We start from the raw sequence: 22,418 nt of genomic DNA, 5'->3' as shown, positions 1-22,418 counted from the left end.
CAGCCCAGCTGTGCCAAACAAAACTCCTACACACATTTCCAACTGCCCCCAAGAAGGAGGCATAAACCCCATCACCTGTAAGAAGGGGTGATCATCACCCTCTACAGGTTCTTCTTCAGACCAGATCTTCAAATGCTCAGTTTCCTCAGGGTTAGATCTGAGAACTTTTCTCAACAATCTCTCCCACGATGACATCATCCACTCCCAAGGCTTTAAGTCCCACCTATAGGCAAAGACCTCTCACCTCCATCATAGACTCAATTACTAGATAGCTTTATTTGGATGTCAGGGGTGGGGGATCCTGAATGAAACAGTTCCCAAATAAACTCATTTTCAACCCTTCAGAGTGTCTCTCCTAACTCCCTCCCCCCATCTTCCTGGTCTCATCAGAACTTCTATCTACCCAGTTTCCCAAGCCAGAAACCCAAGAATCATCTTTTCCGGGGACGCAGGGTATCAAAGTGGTCAAGAGCACACACAGGGTTTGGAATTCGGGGGCCCGGGTTCATGTCATCTCTGCCAACTGCCTGCTATGTGCCTTAGGCAAGATGCATGACTTCTGTGGTTCCGCTGACAAACCTATAAAATTTAGTTAGTGCTGCAATAATGATTAAGTAATGCTCATACATCACTTACGATCTTAAGGAACGTTCCGTGCTGTTATCATGCCTATCAATAAAGTAGGGAAATATTTTTGAGATACACTAATAAACTTTTCTCCTTTACATTTCTTTTACATGGCATTCTCCTTCCTCAACTCAAAGGATTAACTTGTCTCGGGAGGATTAGGATTGTTATAACAGGAAGGCGAAGACAAAGGAAAAGTGCCCAAGTTCACCTTCTGACTGTCAGAACATGATTCACGAGTATGTTAATTGTCTTGGTAGCATGGTAACTGTCTCGAAGTTCCGTCTGTTGCTGTGGAGAAATGAACTAAAAGTGTGTTAAATTTCCATTCCAAAATCAAGAGCCAGGCCTGGGGGAAAGTGAACATCAGTTTCACTGTAAATCACAGACAAAGAGAACTCAGGATGTGAAGTGAGGGGAACCGGGAGAGCCTTCTGGTGTGATGAGAAGAGCCTGGAGGAAGGCACACAGTGGCACCAAGGGAGGCAGGCAGTGTCATTTCTAACCTGGGCTCTTTACCCCCCACTTCCGTCCTTAGGGGAACCCTGGACCAGCCTAAGGAAGAAGCCAAGCCTCAAGGGGAAAGCCCAGGTTCAGCTTTGGTACCCTTGATTTAAGACTGACAGCATGCCAGGGCTGGTGGAGGAGGAAAGGGGTGAATCCTACGATGACGATGACGGAAAGCAGAATTTGCTTCTTATTCCTCAAAACTTAGAAGTGTCTTCCAGACGACTTCCTCAAGAGCAAACCACTCATTCTCTTCTTACAGACTTCCTAAGTGAGAAACTCTGCAGCGTTTTGTGAAACAGTCACTTTGGCTTAGTACCATGATAGCAAGGACATCTCTGATTAGTTCTAAAAACAATGCATCATTGGCCCAACTCAGAGAGAGAGAGGAAAGAGCCCAGGAGAACAGGAAAACCTGGATGCTAAAATGGACACTGCCACCTAGCAATGTGATCTGGACAGGGTCTACAACCACGGTGGGTGGGTCTACAACATACTTCACAATGGTTGTACCTAACGGTGATCGTGGTCCAGGCCACGGTGTGGATGTATTTTGGTTGACTCATCAGTCATCACAGCAAGAAACTTGGTAAATTTCTATTACTGCAGCCCCCAAGTATTCATATCCCAGGAGAACAGGAGATGGCCACGGACTCCTTCTCTGGTCACTCTGGATCTACACTCTTGGCTTACTTACGGATGCCACGTTTCATGGGGTACACTGAAAAATTGGAATAGACTTAAAGGAAGTCAATCAGAATTCTGAACCGTCACATGAGGAACACTAGCCGGACCAGGAAGAGTCTAGCTTAGAGGAGAAAAGACTAAAGGTGCATTCCCAGACCAATCTGTTCTGGTGGCTGCTCCAGAAAAGAGGCAGGAACGAGGGTGGGAGTAAGTGACAGTAGGATATCTGCTCACCTCTGAGTTTCAAACAGTGGAATGAGGGGGACTAGAAGTTTCCAGAAAGACTGGGTACCATAACATTGAAGATGCTGAAAAGGAACCCCTATCCCAGAAGATTTGACCTCAAAAGCCTTCCAGCTCCAAGAAGGGAACTCTTAGTTATTCTATGCATTTCATGAACATATACTCTGCAAAATAAAATAAAAATATCTACAAATACAAGGAAGTAAAATGAACAGCATTGTAGAAATGACAACCTCATACAACTGGGAAGAAAAATCTCTGCTTCGGATTGCTGAGCTAGAATTCCTACACATCAGGCAATTATGATGGATCAATATGTGCAATGATAAATGGAATAAAACTCTAGGAGCCCAACGACCCAGTGGGGAAGCAAAACCAACTGGAGTGAGCATATATCGATCCCCAATATCTTAACTGAAGACTGGTACTCCACATTTAAGCTAAACGCAGCTAGACTCCACACAGTTCACACACCTATATTAACAGGTCCCCAGTAACCTCTCAGTAACCACACCGTTAGGGGTACAGTACTGCTAGCTACTAAGTATAACTAATCAGAAGCCACTGGATACTAGGATGTCCCCCTGCTCTTCATCCCTCTCTTACTAGGTACAAGGCATTTTCTTCTTCTTCTTTTTCTAAAATTTATTTATTTTATTTTTGGCTGCATTGGGTCTTCATTGCTGCATGTGGGCTTTCTCTAGTTGCCACGAGCAGGGGCTACTCTTCGTTGAGGTGCGCAGGCTTCTCATTGTGGTGGCTTCTCTTGTTGTGGAGCACGGGCTCTAGGCACGTGGGCTTCAGTAGTTGTGGCAGGCGGGCTCAGTAGCTGTGGCTCGCGGGCTCTAGAGGGCAGGCCCAGCAGTTGTGGCGCACAGGCTTATTTGCTCCATGGCATGTGGGATCTTCCCGGACCAGGGCTCGAACCCATGTGCCCTGCATTGGCAGGCGGATTCTTAACCACTGTGCCACCGGGGAAGCCCTACACAGCATTTTCTAAAAAGACATCCCACACTTCTAAGTACTCTTGGTACTTGCTCTTCTGAAGAACGTTAATTCCCTTTTTAAACAAAAGGGACGCCTTTTTAAAAGCAAGTCATTGACCATGAGGCATTTTCTTCTCTAGTTCTGGGAATACAGAGGGCCGAATTAATTTCCATCACCTTTTGGCTGTAGGTGCCCCTCCTCTGGCTTCCAAAATCATTGATCTATGATGGGGACAGGAGCCAGGTGGACTCAAAAAGCATTTGCTTTTAAATCTGCCCACGGTGCTTCTAAAGGACATAAACACAGGGCCTTCTCCTGGACGTGCTGCATGGCCTGCAGGCTTTCTACAACGTTACCTGTGCGCAGAAGAGTCCCTTCACTTCCCAACACTCTGCTGTTGACAAAGACCAGGTGGATCGCCTGAGTTACACAGGTGGCTTCAGCAAAGTTCTCAACACTGCTTCACTAAGACAGCACGTGGAAGTGTTTATATCACCACCTGAGCACCAGCTGATTAACTCAGCCTCTGGGGGTGAGGCCTGGCCATGGGTAGTTTGGAGCCTCCCTAGTGATTCTCCTGTGCAGCCAGGGTTGAGAATCACGGCAGGAAAAGCTAGGCATCTGCTATATTTGGAGGATCCTCTACCTTCTAACAGGCTTTCAAATTCTGTAACTTCTTTCCTTGATCAAAGTTCACTCTCAGAGCCTTAATTCGTACTGAGATGCTAAAAGCAAGCAAGCAGACCTTAAAGACTAAGGAGACAATTAAAGCTTGTGACACGGATTCTTTTTGTGAGCACCAGCTCTGAATCCCCCAAATCATAGAGACTCATCTATTCTAAAAATTTCCCAAACGCTTGTCAAAGACTTACTCCTTTCTGAATCAGTTCTAGAGCTTTTTAAAGAGATAATTTGGTTTCACCCCTGAAATTCTGGTTCAGTAAAGCAGGTGTGTGTGTGTGTGGCGGCGGCGGGGGAGGGGGGGGCAGGGAATTCTCTCCATGGTTCTGAAATGGAGTCATCTGGGGTAACCTCTGCTTACTCCCGCCATGGGCAAGGCCAGTACTAAAATTCAATTCTAACAATTTATCTCCATTATAACGGACCTCCCCAAGGCTTTCTTCTTTTTCTTTTTTGAGACAAAACACTGTCCACTGTTACATGAGAACGTATGTTCTGATGTAACCAGAAAGCTACTAAAAGAGCATTGCTCTTTAACTCAGTCTAGGAAAGTGACACTGATAGAGGAATAATGGCCATGTTTTCCTTGTATGTCTCCTATGATGGAGATGGCTTGCACTGAGCCAGCCACCTTCTCTCACCTTCTTTCCACTGTAGCACACCAATAAGAACTACGGGGCCAGGGGACAGATTTCCTCTGGGGACCATGAACTAGTCCACAAAGACAACTGCATTTATGGGTGTAGACACTGCCCTGGACACGAAACTAGTCCTCTCTTTTCCCCTATTAGGAAAACTGTGAGCAAGCTCCCCCTGAAATATGTATTCATAAATTACTTTCTGTGCTACTGTACTAATACACTGTGCATATTATAAGAGATACACCAACAGAATTTTAAACCTTAAAAGATTGTGAAAAATGAAGTTCTAATATTTTCTTCCCACATGCCAGTGAATCTTCCAAAAACCAATGTGCCCCAGCAGACCGTTTCTCTAACCAACTGATGCACCACCGCAGGGACCAGAAGTGACCGAGTCTCACTTCCATCCACTTGGGAAAAGCTGTGTTTTGTTTTTGGTTTTTTTTTGTTTTTTTAACATCTTTATCGGGGTATAATTGCTTTACAATGGTGCGTTAGTTTCTGCTTTATAACAAAGTGAATCCGTTATACATATACATATGTTCCCGTATTTCTTCCCTCGAGTCTCCCTCCCTCCCACCCTCCCTATCCCACCCCTCCAGGCGGTCACAAAGCACCAAGCTGATCTCCCTGTGCTATGCGGCTGCTTCCCACTAGCTATCTATTTTACATTTGGTAGTGTATATATGTCCATGCCTCTCTCTCGCTTTGTCACAGCTCACCCTTCCCCCCCCATATCCTCAAGTCCGTTCTCCAGTAGGTCTGTGTCTTTACTCCTGTCTTACCCCTAGGTTCTTCATGACATTTATTTTTCTTAAATTCCATATATATGTGTTAGCATACGGTATTTGTCTTTCTCTTTGTGACTTACTTCACTCTGTATGACAGACTCTAGGTCTATCCACCTCACTACAAATAGCTCAATTTCGTTTCTTTTTATGGCTGAGTAATATTGCATTGTATATATGTGCCACAACTTCTTTACCCATTCATCCGATGATGTTTCCATCTCCGGGCTATTGTACATAGAGCTGCAATGAACATTTTGGTACATGACTCTTTTTGCATTATGGTTTTCTCAGGGTATATGCCCAGTAGTGGGATTGCTGGGTCATATGGTAGTTCTATTTGTAGTTTTTTAAGGAACCTCCATACTGTTCTCCATAGTGGCTGTAGCAATTCACATTACCACCAGCAGTGCAGGAGTGTTCCCTTTTCTCCACACCCTCTCCAGCATTTATTGTTTCTAGATTTTTTGATGATGGCCATTCTGACTGGTGTGAGATGATACCTCATTGTAGTTTTGATTTGCATTTCCCTAATGATTAATGATGTTGAGCATTCTTTCATGTGGTCGTTGGCAGTCTGTATATCTTCTTTGGAGAAATGTCTATTTAGATCTTCTGCCCATTTTTGGATTGGGTTGTTTGTTTTTTTGTTATTGAGCTGCCAGACACTATAAAACTCTTAGAGGAAAACATAGGCAGAACACTCTATGACATAAATCACAGCAAGATCCTTTTTGACCCACCTCCTAGAGAAATGGAAATAGAAACAAAAATAAACAAATGGGACCTAATAAACTTCAAAGCTTTTGCACAGCAAAGGAAACCATAAACAAGACCAAAAGACAACCCTCAGAATGGGAGAAAATATTTGCAAATGAAGCAACTGACAAAGGATTAATTTCCACAATTTACAAGCAGCTCATGCAGCTCAATAACAAAAAAACGAACAACCCAATCCAAAAATGGGAAAAACTGTTTTTCCGGCCTCCACCACATGCTCAGTTAGTGATATCAGGCAGGCCGTCTCTCAAGCAACTGCCTATAAAAGCAATTGAATAATCACTTGGTTCCTGCAGTGTACTGTATTACTTTCCTTTTGCTTAAGCTTACAGATTCCATCACCGAAGGGCAGTGGTGTCCACATTCTAACACTGTTCTAGGAGCTGCTGAGTGAGTAACAAACAGTGCAACTTCACTTTAAGTTCAAAACTCAAAGCTGTTGGTTTTCTGTATATGACAAAAAATAGGTTTAGACATAGTGCCACTGATGCTGTATTTCCTCTAGACAGATTAGCAACAACCTATAAACTTCTGTAATTCTAATTTCAAACACAAGCCTATAAGTCCAAAAGAACATTGCTAATCACGTGGAATGGCCAGCCTTCTACTATTCCCTTGGGCCTGAAGGACCATCTGTTCTCTGAGGGCGACCTATAAAGGGAATCCAGCTCAGCCCTGATGTCTCCTTCCAGCACTTCTTTCCTTTGGACACTATGGAATGATAATGACATTGCTTATCAGATCATCAGTATTATTTATCACCAGATTATCACCACCACCACTGTATCAGACACTTACTGAACACTTACTCAGTGCCAGAAATCATTCTAAGCACTTTCCATTTATCAACTAATTTAATTCTAACGATCTGGTGATTTAGACACTATTTATCCCCATGTTAAACACGCAGGCACTGATGCAAAATAAGGTTAAGTGGCTTGCCAAGGTCACACGGCTCCTCTGTTCTGAGAGCCAAGGCAGTCCTGTCCCTGGACGCCGAGCTGCTGCGCTTTACGGCACCTTCCTCTCCTACTAAACTTGGGCACATGAGCACATGAAGTCCACAGCCACTCTGTCTTTCGGGAAATAAATGTAAAGATACGCAGTTAAAAAAAGAGTAGCTAACATGGTGTGAAGGCATTAGCATGATGTAAACAGAAATGTCATTTCATCCTGCTGGGCTTCATATTTTACCAGCTTTCTTTCACTGAAAATTATTTCAGACACCGTGTAAAACGAAATCTTATTCACATGTCAGCACCACTATGAATTCTGAAAGCAGCCCGTGTGAGGTGACGAGTGTGACTCTGACAGCAGAGCCAGGCTGGGTAACGACAACGCGCGGGGAAGCTCGAGAGCGCGTCCACTGGGTCCTGCCCGGCGCGGGACGGCTGCTCAGGGGCCGGTTATCTCTTACAATAACCCGAGGATGGAAGTACACACACGGATCCTCTTGCTTCAGCTGAAGAAATGGAGGAAGCTTAGGTGAAAAGAACATGACCAGGTGAAACACGGGAAGGAAGCAGTGAGGCTGGGCTGCTAACGGGGGTCTGGCGTGCCCACCTCCTCAGACATGAGCCCCTGAAAATCACGCCTGACCAACCTGGTGTGCACAGGTTTTAACACGATTTGAAATACAGGTAAGGACCTAAGTTTTTATTTCTATTAGATTAAATTATCAGTTCTTAGTCAAAGAACTGCTCCCAGCATGTTATAGAAATCCAGCCAGGTTAACATCCCCTCATCTATAGATAAGGACGGAAGCAAAAGATCTATTAAATTTGCACATGCATCAAGCCAGGGCGACTTAAAATATCAAATGCAATAATCAAGATTCAAAGAGATACCCTGGAATACTGGAACACAGGGACAAAAGGTGAAATTTAATACCGGTAACTCTGAATCCTGCTCAGCATATAAAAAATCAATTGTGCAAGTTGCAGAATGAGGGAAACATATCTTAAAAGGAGAAACTTTTCGAAGTTAAGGGAATATTCATTACCTGGATCATGGTGATGGTTTCGTGGGTGTATGCGTATGTCAAAATCGGTCAAACTGTACGTGCAATTTAATGTAACTGCACTTTCAAGAGGTGCAGCTTACTGCTGGTCAATTAAACCTCATTACAGTGGTAATAAAATAATTCTTGTGCATATGTGGGCACGGGGAGGGGAAATAGGAATTTGACAGCTTGCAAACTTAGTAAAAATCAGCAATATGAAACGCCTGCCAAGTCAGTGCAATTGTCGGCTCTGTAACAGAAACTCTCTGCAAGGAGGAACTCTTCGCCTCTCCTGGCAGACCGCATTCAGAGACCATGGGTATCAGAGAGAAAGACCGGATGGTGTCCAGGGGCGACCCACAGTGGGAGAGGGGCTGAAAGCTATGCTCAGAAGGAATGGCTGTGGGAGCCAGGATGCTCAGCCAGAGTCGGGGAGGGGGCTGCCACATGTAAGGAAATGCTCACTGTCCTGTGTAGCTGCTCAGGACAGAGCTCAGAGCCACAGGTGAAGGCGACTGGAGACGAGTGGAGTGCTGCGTGATGGAGAAATTCCCGACAATGAAAGCTGTTAAAAATAGAACGCGCTTGAGAGACAGAGCTACGTGGACTGGGAATGGTCAAGCAGCACCCAAAGGACCAGTTGCGGGGATGCGGTCTTCAGCGTCCCTACAGCTTAGCCAGTTCCTACCAAATGACTGCAGGCCCTTTCCTAATATGACGCCATTCCCCAGGTAAGATAAAAAGTGGTTACTAACAAAATGAAGTATCTTTCAGCTCTATGATTTTTGATTTGGGACTTGACTATTAGTAACATTCATGACCTCTGCAGTGTCACAGAAGTGATCCAGTCCTATTCTTTTCTAAACTCACAATTTTAAAAGGAGATGACAATATACACTTACCATCAATTTCTTTTAACACAGGGATGTCATAATTAGCCACATTCACTGCATACTTAACTTTCCCCTACACTCAAATCTAAATAATATAACTAGAATTTTAAACAGGGTAGGTAGAAATATAAAGAAACTATACAGTCTAAGAGATTATAAAGGATCAAATGATGCTATCGACCTCGGTGCTGGGGCACCCCGTGGGGAGGGAGAGGGGTGTACAGGCATGGCTGAGCAGGGGGGCATGGAGAGGAGACGAGGGAAGCAGGGAGGAGTAAGTGCAGGAGGAGAGCCTGGGGAAGACAGCACCCTGGGAAGAATCTGAACAAAGGAAACTAACTACCCAGGGCATGTTCGAGAAATAAGAGATAATGGCAGAGAGGAGACAAAGTCATTCCTGTGTTCAGACATCTTGAACATCTCCTATACCTTGTCCTAAAGCAACCTAGTCCTGACCTGAAATCATAATGAATGGGAAGGAAAAACTGCATCCAAAAGTCAGGGCTCAATGAAGTCACAGCTTCAGACTTTACTGTAAAAATCCAGGAAGTCGCTGCTCCCTAACCACTGACCTCCCCAGTGATGCCATCACTTGTGTTCAACGACAGCCAAGGAAGCTGTCCGTCAGCTTTAACATCAGTTCCCCCAATTTTTATAGCACTCAATGGGTTTTAAAGGTTCCTCGTGACCTCTCGCAGGTCCAAATCCCTCTCTGAGGTGATGCCACTATTCTCCTTAAAGGGTGGACTCACTGAGAACCACAGGCCCCAAAGGGTTTGTGCATGGACACACAGTAGGTGGGAGAGACATCGCCAGGGACAGACCCCTGGACACTCCCATAGAGCAAACATCTTACAGAGAAACAAAACCTGGCTCTGCTCTCAACACTGAAAACATGAGGCTCAATCAGAAAGTACTTCACATTCCAAACTTCCCCAAACTATACAACCCAGAATAATAAACTACCTTACATCAAAAAGGAAGGAAGAAACTGACATCATTCTAGTTAAAACTTGATCTCAAAGCAAAGTGTGAATTTTGGTCACCTATGTGCAGTTCTTTTTTTTTTTTTTTTTTTGCGGTACACGGGCCTCTCACTGTTGTGGCCTCTCCCATTGCGGAGCACAGGCTCCAGACGCGCAGGCTCAGCGGCCATGGCTCAAGGGCCCAGCCGCTCCGCGGCATGTGGGATCTTCCCGGATCGGGGCACGAACCCGTGTCCCCTGCATCGGCAGGCGGACTCTCAACCACTGCACCACCAGGGAAGTCCCTGCAGTTCTTTTAAAAAATTATTTTCCCAAATTCCACAGAGTCTGCAGCCCAAAAGAGATGCTGAAATCTCCTGAGTCCGTTCTTGTCTATCCCAGAGTATGCCACCCCAATGACCAGGAAGATAAAGTTTTCAATTCTATTTTTTTCTTTTTTTGACCTCTGAAGATGGAAAATGTAGAAGTTTCTCATTACCTCTCTCCCTCTGCAACACATCTCCACAGTCAGGATTTCTCTTGGAGCACTCCCACAGGTGGGGGCAGGTTTCAATCGGCTGCCACAGGTGGGCAGAGCTGCACTTCCCCTCCCCGGGACCCCGAACAGGAGCAGTCCCATCTTTCACTATTAGTCACAGCTCAGCAGCACCGCAGAGCCAGATGGAAATGTGTGTGCTCTATTACCTTGGCTACCCGAGCAAATGAATTTGCTCTGCAGTGTCCCCACTCTCTTTCAGGAAAGAACACAAAAGGTAAAAAAAAAAAAAAAAAAAAAAAAGGATCAGACCTGGGGAGCACAAGAAGGTGACCCACTCCTACCAGCAGAGCTACAAAATACACCAAAACTCTAATCTCACTCTGGAATTTAGACACTTTCGAAACATTAAGGCAAAAGGTCTATCCTTCGGTCCTCATGGCCCTGAGGACCAGAGTTTGCTCTGTTTTGGGAAGACTAGCTGGGGCCAGTCGACAGGCACCAGTGATGGAGGGAGTACAGCTTCTCAGCAGGTACAAAGGGCTTTGGGGCAGAGACCGGGTCTGAATTCCAGCTTCAGCATCTACTATCAATCATTACACAGAGGTCACTGAAACAGGCAAGGTATTTCCGCAAGAATCTAAACTACTCATGAGAAGGTATTCTCATCCTTGGAAGTGGTATAGGAGGAATATGGAGAGAAGGAAGCGATTCTGAAATAGGGCCCATCAGAGAAAAATTGGTCTTCGAACATCCCTTGTGTCATATTATCTCTTTATCTAACAAGCTCTAAAATGTATCCATTGCTCTAGGCCATCATTTCCCAAAGAGTCCTTGAAGACAGTTTTGTGTCTAAATATGATTTGCAAACCCAGCATAATGCATCCCCATCATGGAGACTGGAGACTCCAGAATGCATGTCAACATAACTACCCTGAGAAGCCCCCTGCCTTGAAGGCAGACGGTTCACTTGATTAATCCAGGGTTTCCAAGAGTCGTCTGACCATCTCTGTACCCTTCGTTAACAGAGCACACTTTTCTCCCAAAGTTCACCCCGGCCTTCAGAGGCCTCCACCGTCTGGCCACCCTGCCTCTAACTGTACCGTCCGGCCACCCTGCCTCTAACTGTACCGTCCACACACCCCCGATGCAGACGCACTTACCACATAGGTTAAGCTTTCCTGGGTGCTGGTTCCCTAACCATGCCTTTTGTGAATAATAGCTTTTTTGAGATATAGTTCACCGAACACACGCTTCACCCATTTAAAGTACACAATTCACTGGGTTTCAGGGCATCTGCAGAGCTGTGCACCCACCCACACAATCAGCTGCAGAAAATTTTCATCACCCGCCCCCAACCGTCGCCACCACTTAAAAAAACAAGACATCCTCACCAGCAATCACGCCCCAGTCCCCTCAAACCTCCGGCCCTAGGCAAATACTAATCTACCTCTCTCTACATATTTGTCTACTCTGGACATTTCATGTGAGTGGAATCGCACAGTATGGCTTCTTTTATGTCTGGCTTCTTTCACTTAGCATATTTTCAAGGTTCATCCCTGTATCAGTATTTTGTTCCTTTTCATGTACCAAATAATATTCCACTGTATGGCTATAACCACATTTTATCTATCCATTGGTCAGTTGATGGATATTTAGTTTTGTCCCCACCTTTTGGCTACTGTGAATAATTCTGCTGTGAATGTTTGTGGATGAGTTTCTGGGCGAACATGTTTTCATTTCTCTTGGGTAGAGTAGAATTGCCGACTCCTGTGGTAACTCTGTCTAACCTTCTGAAGAACTGCTGGACTATTTTACATTCCCACCAGCAGCGTATGAGGATTCTAATTTCTCCACATCTTTGCCAATTCTTGTCGTTATGTCTTTCTGATGACAAACATCCTAGGGGGTGTGAAGCACTATGTCACTGTGGTTTTGTGACCGTACTTTTTGATGCCCCACTGTTAGGGCATTGATCACTCTACTCCACCCACCTAGAGTTCTGCTTCTCACTCTACACATCCTACCAATTCATCAAGATCCAGCTTCTACAGTTTTCTTGGCCCAGGGGTGACAATCATCTCCAAACTCAATTCAAACAATGCTGAGCATGGCTTCAATTTACACTTCCTGCAGTTACAGGCTTTTTGGCCTACTGTGTCCTCTCTCTCCAACCAGACTAGACTGTTGGCACCTTAAGAAGTGGGGAGTGGTCTCACATTTCTTAGTGTTCATTCGGGAAGGAGCCTATCAAATAATTGATACTTCACAAACGTTGGCTGATATGACTTAACACAGGAGCTGAGGCTGGAATCAGGGGAGGTAAAAATGAGGGAATGGGCATTTCGGATCCTGAACAAGGGAGGAGCAGAAATACAGTAGCGGTCAGTCTCCTGTCTCACGGGAACTATAGTTCCTTATGTGGAAGACAGAATTCACGAATTTGATGTTTTATACTAGCTTAGCCTTTTTATTCACTGTGACTCTCCATTTACTCTCAAGCCTAGTCTTGAAGCCAACAGGGACAGGGACAAGAAACCAATCATCTTGTTATCGTGTCTCCTCAACCTTTCCATCCAGCACAAGATTCTGGGTGGAAACCTCAGGATGGGGATGAAGGTCTGGATTTATCCCTTCGAGCTTTGACAGACTCCTCCCACACACTCAAAGCATCAAGAATTGGAGTGTCCCAGTGTGAACGACATGAAGAAAGAAAATCCAGTCCCCAGTGAATCAAGAGAAAGAATTGCTGAGTCCAAGGCCAACTGACTGAGAGTCACAGAAGACTGGGAGTCATTAACTTTAGTTTCTTGTACCCTTTATTTTGCCCAGCGGTTATGGAGGCTCAGATTCAAAGCAAACTGTGTTAGACTGTGGCTGCTTGATCCACATAACAGTTATTTCAAAAACTGCCGATGAGGCAGGAAGAGCACAGGACAGTCGGCAAGTATTGTTCAATGAACGTGTTCTAGTATTCAAAGTTGACAGCGAAGGCCCATAATGGAAATGCAGCAAAAAACCGTCCCTGCATCTGACCAGTGGGTCTCCCTCTTTCCCTGCAAAGATTCTGCTGGGGCTTCTAATATGCCTCTCAGATCAATAGCAGAAACCATGAGCTGCTGACAACAGAACTTATACAAAAATAGCTCTCTCTCCTGTGGCCACGTGTGCTGGCCTTACGCTTCTAATGCACGTCCATGAGCAAAAACTGCACAAGAATTTCAGCAAAATTATTTGGCTACACCCTAGGACTCGGTGGGTAAAACGATTATAAACCTTAGCACTTTAAAGAAAATCCTTGAGGAAGCAACTCCTTGTACAACTTTAACATCCAAACCCCTTAATCATCAAATGCATTACCATAGGCAAGATCATATCACCACCACCCTGGATGCCCACACCTGCCCTTTCCCTCTAACAGGTGTGAACAAGGATCCAAACAAGTGAAATAACCCAAGAGCACAGCTTCCGGCACGGAAAGGAAGGTAGGTATTTAATCAAAAGGATCTATGGTATGGATAAAAGTGGAGGCTAGATGTTTCTCAAAGCTGTAGGGGAGCCTCAAGAAGTCTGATAAAGAACAGCAACTTCTGATGCATCTAAGTGCAACTGGCTAGGAGAGGAGAATGGAACGCAAAACAAACATCAATGACATCCATGAAAGGACAAGTCTCAGGGAGCTGGCAGAACTTTTAGCATGGAAGGAAGTCGTCAGAACCAGGCCATACTCGCCTTCCATTTTAGAGCCATAAAGAAACCATCCGTAAGGGAGGAAGGATAACCTTCCTCACATGAAGCCAATGATGACTTGGCTTAAGTGATTCTCCCAAGATGTAGAAGCCTGTCCAGACCCCAGGTCCCCCTCCACTGTGCACACACCTGAGCGAGGCCGTGTGCTGCATCACGCTGCCCCTCATCCTTCTCCACATGTGATCTGACCTTGAACTACTCTTCAGTCCAGAGGTGTGTGCCTCAACAGCTTACCAAGCTAAGCGACTCCAGGTCAAGCCCTGATAGCAGATGGACATAGTATGTCGTCGTTTTATGGCATCAGAGAGATCAAAGGTCATGACCATTTTAGCTCCACAATCTATAACATGTGGGAGAAATAAAATGGTTGTAGATCACTGTATTATCATATTGCTGTTCTCCAATCACCGCTTATATTGAACACGGTCACTGTGTATCCATAAGGAAGCAGACCTTTTACATACTGACCTCCACAGCCAGCAATAAAACACTATAACTTAGTAAGGAAACTTACATAACAGTCTTTCCTCATGGAAATTTGCATTGGGCTGAAAATTACACCCCGACATCCACCGAAGCACAGGCCACCTTAAGTGGGATTCTTTCTCACTCCTCTCACTAAATTAGCCTAAGCAGCCCTCCTCCCTACAAAGGACTCCTGCCTTTCCTGCTAGCTCTGTAAGATATTCTCTAGAGGTGGCAAAAAAGATTTAGCTGAAAGGATCCAGCATTTTTCTGTTAATTGGAAGAATGCATTTCCACCAAAACTTTGGTAAAACTATCTTTCCCTATACTATATCTTGACAGTTCAAGACCAACACTGTGGTGGTTAATTTTATGTGTCAACTTGGTTAGGCCACAGTTCCCAGACATTTGGTCAAACATTAGTCTGTTTGACTACCTTTACTGCTATGAAGGTGCTCTTTTCCAGATGAAATTAACATTTACATCAGTAGACTTGGGTGGGCCTCACCCAAGCAGTTGAAGATCATAAGAGAAAAACATTTGACATCCCCACCGAAGAGAATTCTGCTAGTGGAAAGCCTTCAGACTCAAAATGCAGTATTTTTTCCCTGGATCTCCAGCCTGCCAGCCTACCCTGCAGATTTTGGACATGCCAAGCCTCCATAATTGCATGAGCCAATTCCTTAAAATAAAAATCCCTCTCTTTACGTACACACACACACACATGTGCGCGCACACACACACTCCATATTGGTTCTGTTGCCCTGTAGAACCCTGACCAATACACTCACCTAGCCCACCTTCTGACGAAACAGACCTGTACCTATCTTTCAGAGTTCGAAAATCAGACCTGCTTAAGTGCCTAAACAGAACCCCACTTCCAGGCTAAAAACCCGAAACCACGATGCATAACTGCTAATTTGAAATTTCTATATCTGCCCCAAATGCCTGGCATCTCGAGAAGTTGTCAGAGATCTGGTTCCTTCAAAAGGGAGCCTTCAGTGAGATCTGCAAAATGAATGGGGATGGTATAAAATGGATTCATTACACCTGGAGGGGAGGAGAGAAGGCCAAAAGAAAGTCAAGGAGCGATGACACACTAGGCATTAACTGCATTGCTCAAAACTGAAATAAGTCTAAGGAGCCACTGTTCTCCAAGCCAAGGCTCAGGTTCACAAGAATAAGACGAAGACATGAGGAAAGAAAGAAAGTAAGAAAAGAACCTGAGCTGGTTTGGTTCCCAAGACTCTTCCTCAATCCCAGAATCACCACTCCACCACTGAGAAAAGGCAGCCAAAGAAGGCAGAAACTCCCTTTTCTTCCCTCTGACTCTACCCAGGAGGACTTCTGGGCTGAGGTTATTCTTACCTGGCCATCTGCTTGTAGGCTTCCTCGGCCACAGCAAAGATGTGAGGGTCCATATCCCCCATGTTTTGGCCACTGTAGGCATAGATGACATCTTGACCATAGATTGGCAGCTGTTCATAAGGATTAATGGCAACAAGCACGATCCCTGCAAACAGAAAATGCAGTCAGATTCTGAGAGCACGACGGCCTCGTGACAAGAGCTTTACAGGCCCCTGTTCATATACATCAGAACTAAAGAAGGAAAGAGAACAGAATGAGTCTTAACCAATCACTCAACTAAATCTAGATGTATGTGTGTTTATCAGGCACTCTGCTAGGCCCTGATGGAGAAAAGAATGACAGGCCAGGCCTCCAAATGCCCTAGAGCATGGAATAAGCATAATATGCACAGGGACGTGTGCACACACACACAAACACGCATGCACAAATGCTCAACAAATTGAATTCATAAAATACACATGTACAGAGTGTTGCAGGATCAGAAAGAAGAGGGTACTTAACCCGGCCAACAGGTGTTAGGCTTAAAAAACTAATCTCAGAATTAAAATCTAAAAGAGGGACTATTAATTTCTCATTTGTATGTGGGCTGTCTTAACTGAAATATAAACAACTTGTGAACAGGAACTACGATTTACACATCGTAATGTCAAATCTCGGCTCAGCCGATTATTTTTTATTTATTTATTTTTTAACACCTTTATTGGAGTATAATTGCTTTACAATGTTGTGTTGGTTTCTGCTGTATAACAAAGTGAATCAGCTATACGTGCACATATATCCCCATATCCCCTCCCTCCTGCATCTCCCTCCCGCCCTCCCTATCCCACCCTCTAGGTGCTCACACAGCGCCGAGCTGATCTCCCCGTGCTATACATCAGCTGATTATTAATTGTGTGACTTTGCCAAATTACTTAACCTCTGAGTGCCTTAGTTTACTAGACTGCAAAATGGGGATAATAATTGCATTTCCCTGGTTATCCTGAGGGTAAAATGATTAATAGAGAGAACATTCACATCATTCAGATTTGCACAGTAAGCACTGTTGGCTATTTTTTATTGTCTCACATCACACTATATCATGCATTATCTTTCACTTCACTATTTTTCCCATCTTGTGCCACCAAAAGGACATATTGCAATGGTGGACTCACTAACTACATGTTGAATGAAGAGTTAGCAAATCCTCTCACCCTGAAGGTCTTTTACGGAAGGGCAAGGTAAATTGATATTTGAGAATGTGAAGGGCGAGAAAAAAAAACAAACTCAATATTCAAGATAAGACAAATTCATGCCTTTTTCTTTCACATAAACATATTCTGGATCTCAAGGGAACCACTGATGGGTATAAAAAATGTGAGCTTTTCCAGTCATCTGGGGAAGAGAAGGCAAGAATGCAAAGGGTCCCTGCCAAGATGGGAGAGCTCCTACATTGTGCTCCCTTCTGGTGTTTGAAAAGAAGAACAGTCAAGAGAATGAGAAGACAAGCCATAGACATATCTGATAAAGGACTGTTACCCAAAATATACAAAGAACTCTTAAAACCCAACAGTAAGGGAATGAACCATCTACTTAAAAAAACAGGCAAAAGACCTAAACAAACACCTCACCAAAGAAGATACAGAGCTGGCAAATAAGCATGGGAAAAGATGCTCCACATCGTAAGTCATTAGGGAAATGCAGACTGAAACACCAATGAGATACCACTATACACCTATTAGCATGGCCAAAATCCAGAACACCAGCAAGGTCAAATGCTGGCGAGGATGTGGAGCAAAGGGAACTCTTATTTCATCACTGGTGGTAATGCAAAAGGGCACAGCCACTTTGGAAGCTCCTTACGAAACTAAACATAATCTTACCATATGATCCAATAATCACACTCATTGGTATTAAGCTAAAGGAGTCGAAAACATATCCACACAAAAACCTGCACATGGATGTTTATAACAGCTATATTCATAATTGCCAAAACTCAGAAGCAACGAAGATGATCTACAGTAAGTGAATGGACAAACTGTGGTACATTGAATAATGGAATGTTAGTGTTACAAAGAAATGATTTATCAAGACATGAAAAGACATGGAGAAAACTTAAATACATATTACTAGGTGAAAGAAGCCAATTCGAAAAGGCTACACTGTGACTCCACCATATGATATTCTATAAAGGCAAAATTATAGAGACAGTATAGAAACTCAGTGGTTGCCAGGGGTTAGCAGGGAGAGAGGGATGAACAGGCAGAGCACAGATGACTTTTAGGGCAGTGAAACTACTGTTATGATACCATAACGGTGGCTACATGTCATTATACATTTGTCTAAACCCGCAGAACACACAACACCAAGAGTGACCTAACGTGAACTACGGACTTTGGGTGATCGCGATGTGTCATTGTGGGTTCATCAATTTTAACAAATGTTTCACTCTTGAGCAGAATGGTCATAGTGGGGAAGGCTCTGCATGTGTTGGGAAAGGGGTTATATGGGAAGTCTGTGTACCTTCCACTCAGTTTTGCTCTCAGCCTAAAATTGCTGTAAAACGTAAAGTCTATTAAAAAGGGAAAAAATACGAGAGAGGGAGAGAGAGAGAAAGAAACGTGAAACTTAATAAACCATATTACCCAAGTAAAGGAGAAAGGGCAAGGAGAGGAAAAAGACAAAGTCCAAAGACAAAGTCCTCTCCAGACGAAAGTTTTCCTGAAAATACAACCTGGAATGAAAAATAAGGCCCAGAACTGAGAAAAACTCCAATTAATAAGAGAATTCTCCAAGTCATTCGCCTTAAAAACAGCCTCTCATGTTCTACTGGTTATTGAAAGTTGTCTAAAACCCTAATTCATTCCATTCAAATTTTGATATTTTACTCTGAGGTCACACGTTTTCCTAAAATGTCTCAGCCCCCTCCACAGCAGGTAAGAGTACTTCTTGATGACTTAGAATTCTGCGCTACATCAGTCACTCTGAAGGCTGAAGCTGGAAGAGCCAAGGTACGCTTGGATAGATGCATGCAGACACCCAGACCTCTCTTAGAAGGAATGCCTGTAAAAAGCGAAGCTGGTGGTCATTTATCCCTTTCTCCAAAAAGGGAGATTTTCAAAAATCTTTTTTTAAAAAAAAAAAACCACTTACTGAGGGCTTCTTTCAAATAAAACTCTCACTAACAACTGGGGGAAAGGAGCTTTGGGCAACTCTCTCAAGCACTGAAATCAACATGGTATTTCCAGCTCCCAAAATCTGGCATAGAAGCTCACCCTAACTTAGCAGCCAGCTGGCCAATTCCAAACCCAAGTGGGATATCACAATGAAAAGAACTGACCCCCTGAGGGCTCACCTAGGATCACAGATAAGACCAAGGCACTGAAGTACAAATGGGACAACCCCCCACAAAGAAGCCCTCAGCTGACTCTGCAACCAGATCCTAAAATGCTTTGCCCCTCAAACGACAATATATATAGGGTTCCTGTTTTCACCATACCACTTAACAATAGTCTAAAAAAGAGAAGCCAAAATGTGGGATGGGGGAAATTGAGAAATTTCAAGAAAAATCTGAGAGAAATTTTAGGACATTTCTTTAAAGCATCTGTCATGGCACATAAATCATACCAATGTTTTCTTCGGTCAGTCTCCCAAGACAATAGAAATAAAAACAAAAATAAACAAATGGGACCTAATCAAACTTAAAAGCTTTTGCACAGCAAAGGAAACCATAAAAAAGAAAAGACAATCTACAGAATGGGAGAAAATACTTGCAAACAATGCAATCAACAAGGGCTTAATTTCCAAAATATACATACAGCTCATACAACTCAACAACAGAAAAACAGACAACCCAATCAATAAATGGGCAGAAGACCTAAATAGGCATTTCACCCAAGAAGACATACAGATGGCCAATAGGCACATGAAAAGCTGCTCAACATCGCTAATTATGAGAGAAATGCAAATCAAAACTACAGTGAGGCACCACCTCACACCAGTCAGAATGGCCACCATTAAAAAGTCTACTAATAACAAATGCTGGAGAGGTATGGAGAAAAGGGGACCCTCCTACACTGTTGGTGGGAATGTAAGTTGGAGCAGCCACTATGGAGAACAGTATGCAGGTTCCTCAGAAAACTAAAAATAGAATTACCACATGATCCAGCAACCCCACTCCTGGGCATACACGCAGACAAAACTGTAAGTCAAAAAGATACATGCACCCCTATGTTCATAGAAGCACTATTTACAATAGCCAAGACATGGAAACAACCTAAATGTCCATCAACAGATGAATGGATAAAGATGATATGGGGTGTGTCTGTGTGTATGTGTTTATATGTATATGTGTGTGTATATATATATATATATATGAATACTACTCAGCCATAAAAAAGAACGAAATAATGGCATTTGCAGCAACATAGATGCAAACAGATTATCATACTAGGTGAAGTCAGAAAGACAAATACCATATGATATCACTTATATGTGGAATCTAAAATATGGCACAAATGAACCTACCTATGAAAAAGACTCACATGTAGAGGACAGACCTTTGGTTGCCAAGGGGGAGTGGGGTGGGGGAGGGATGGACTGGGAATTTGGGGTTAGTAGATGCAAACTACTACATATAGAATGGATAAATAACAAGGTCCTACTGCATAGCACAGGGAACTATATTCAATATGCTGGGATAAACCAGGATATTGAAATTAACACAACATTGTAAATCAATTATATTTCAATTAAAAAGTAAATTTAAAAAAAGCGCTTGTCATGGTTTCTGATCATGAATTCAACAAATATTCATCATGCACATGTTTGTACGTGGGCAAGTGAGAGGGTCAGACAGAAAGGCAGCCCTTTCTCGAGCAGAAAACAAAAACATGCACCCCAATGTTCACTGCAGCACTGTTTACGATAGCCAAGACATGGAAGCAACCTAAATGTCCATCGATAGAAGAATGGGTAAAGAAGATGTGGTACATATATACAATGGAATATTACTCAGCCATTAAAAAGAATGAAATAATGCCATGTGCAGCAACATGGATGGACACAGAGATTGTCATTCTGAGTGAAGTAAGTCAGACAGAGAAAGACAAATATCATGATATCGCCTATATGCAGAATCTTAAAAAAAAAAAGGGTACAAATGAAGTTATTTACAAAACAGAAACAGACTCACAGGCTTAGAGAATCAACTCACAGTTACCAGAAGGAAGTGTGGTGGGGAGAGATAGGGGGTCTGGGATTGACACCTACACAATGCTATATTTAAAATGGATAACAAACAAGGACCTACTTATAGCACAGGGAACTCTGCTCAATACTGTGTAACAACCTAAAGGGGAAAAGAATTTGAAAAAGAAGAGATACACATATATGTATAACTAAATCACTTTGCTGTACACCTGAAACTAACACATTATTAATCACCTATACTCCAATATAAAATAAAAAGTCAATAAAAAACAAAAACAAGCCAGCTGTACATTTGCATCAGTGCACTCCACAGTGAGAGCAAATGCCTGAGCTAGCACATTGGGATGGATTTACTGCTTTCCTACTGATTCCAGGAATGTGCCTGACCATCAAGCCACAAGGTGTGGCCCATTTCTTCCCTGCTTGAGCTGTGATTAACACCAATCCTCCCACAGAGAGGTATGGCAGCCTAATTAAGCCACATTCACTGACTGCAAACATTTCAAGGGTCTCAGGTGAGAGGCACTTATAATGAGAGTGAAAGTAGGATTCTTAACCACTGGGGTTTAACAGGTAAAGTCTAAAGATTGTAAGCACTTTCAAACACACACAGCCAATAGATACCCCACTTACCACAGTAAGTGTAGATATGGTTGGACTCCAGGAAACGGACCTTTAAGTTATGCAAAACTGCAGGCTCATGTAGATAGCTAAGGGCAGTTAGGTCATTTTCTCCCACCAGGATATCTGGATTCCGCAGGAAGGGAAGCTGGTTGCTTTGGACATCAATGGGGTATTCCCGAATCTAAGGAAAGGCAAGTGACAAACACAAAAAGGCACAGTTATGAAGCATTTAGCCGGTATTCAATGTCCTGTCTTGTTGGCTAGGATCGCTACCCTAACATGATCATAAGTGAAGATAAATAACACGTTTCAAACAAAGCGAGTTGAACAAAATACCTGTGTTGCCATAAGTGACAAGCTCAGGTAGAAAATTTGCTGATAACATAATCCCAGTGTATCAAGGTAAAAGACTGAATGACATGAGAAATTCAGGAAGCACAGGTAGATTTAATAAAGTGTTCTTCTGCTTCTCAATGCAAAAATACTGAGTCTTTAATTCTAGCTGCTGTACTGTTCTTTCTCCTATCCAGGAAAGCTTCTTTGGTTTGCCCAATGTGATGCTGCTGTTTCTTTACTCTCTCTCCCATCATCCAACACACTCACCTTTTTTTTTTGGATAACCTTACAACTAGCAAACTGCTCTCCATAATTCCATTCAAGTTGTCCACATATTTTTCCCCAACCTAACTGCGAGCAGTAATTTTACTTTAACCTAAAGTATAATAGG

At 43.4% G+C, this 22,418-nt stretch overlaps 1 protein-coding gene across 1 annotated transcript in view; it reads right to left on the bottom strand.

The window, feature by feature from the left end:
* The window catches only part of LOC114884825 (unconventional myosin-Vb), a 324,223-nt gene that overhangs the window by 130,270 nt on the left and 171,535 nt on the right, over window positions 1-22,418 (bottom strand). The window contains exons 3-4 of the mRNA XM_029204081.1: window positions 21,701-21,872; window positions 15,881-16,025 (exon numbers count right to left, since the gene is read on the bottom strand). Coding sequence (XP_029059914.1) covers window positions 15,881-16,025; window positions 21,701-21,872 — 317 coding nt within the window. The remainder of the gene's footprint in view (window positions 1-15,880; window positions 16,026-21,700; window positions 21,873-22,418) is intronic.

This window comes from Monodon monoceros, unplaced genomic scaffold (assembly GCF_005190385.1).
Source record: "Monodon monoceros isolate NGI ecotype Baffin Bay Population unplaced genomic scaffold, NGI_Narwhal_1 Contig4285_ctg1, whole genome shotgun sequence".
NCBI classification, from domain to species: Eukaryota; Metazoa; Chordata; class Mammalia; order Artiodactyla; family Monodontidae; genus Monodon; species Monodon monoceros.
This window is presented reverse-complemented; position numbering and strand designations above follow the sequence as displayed.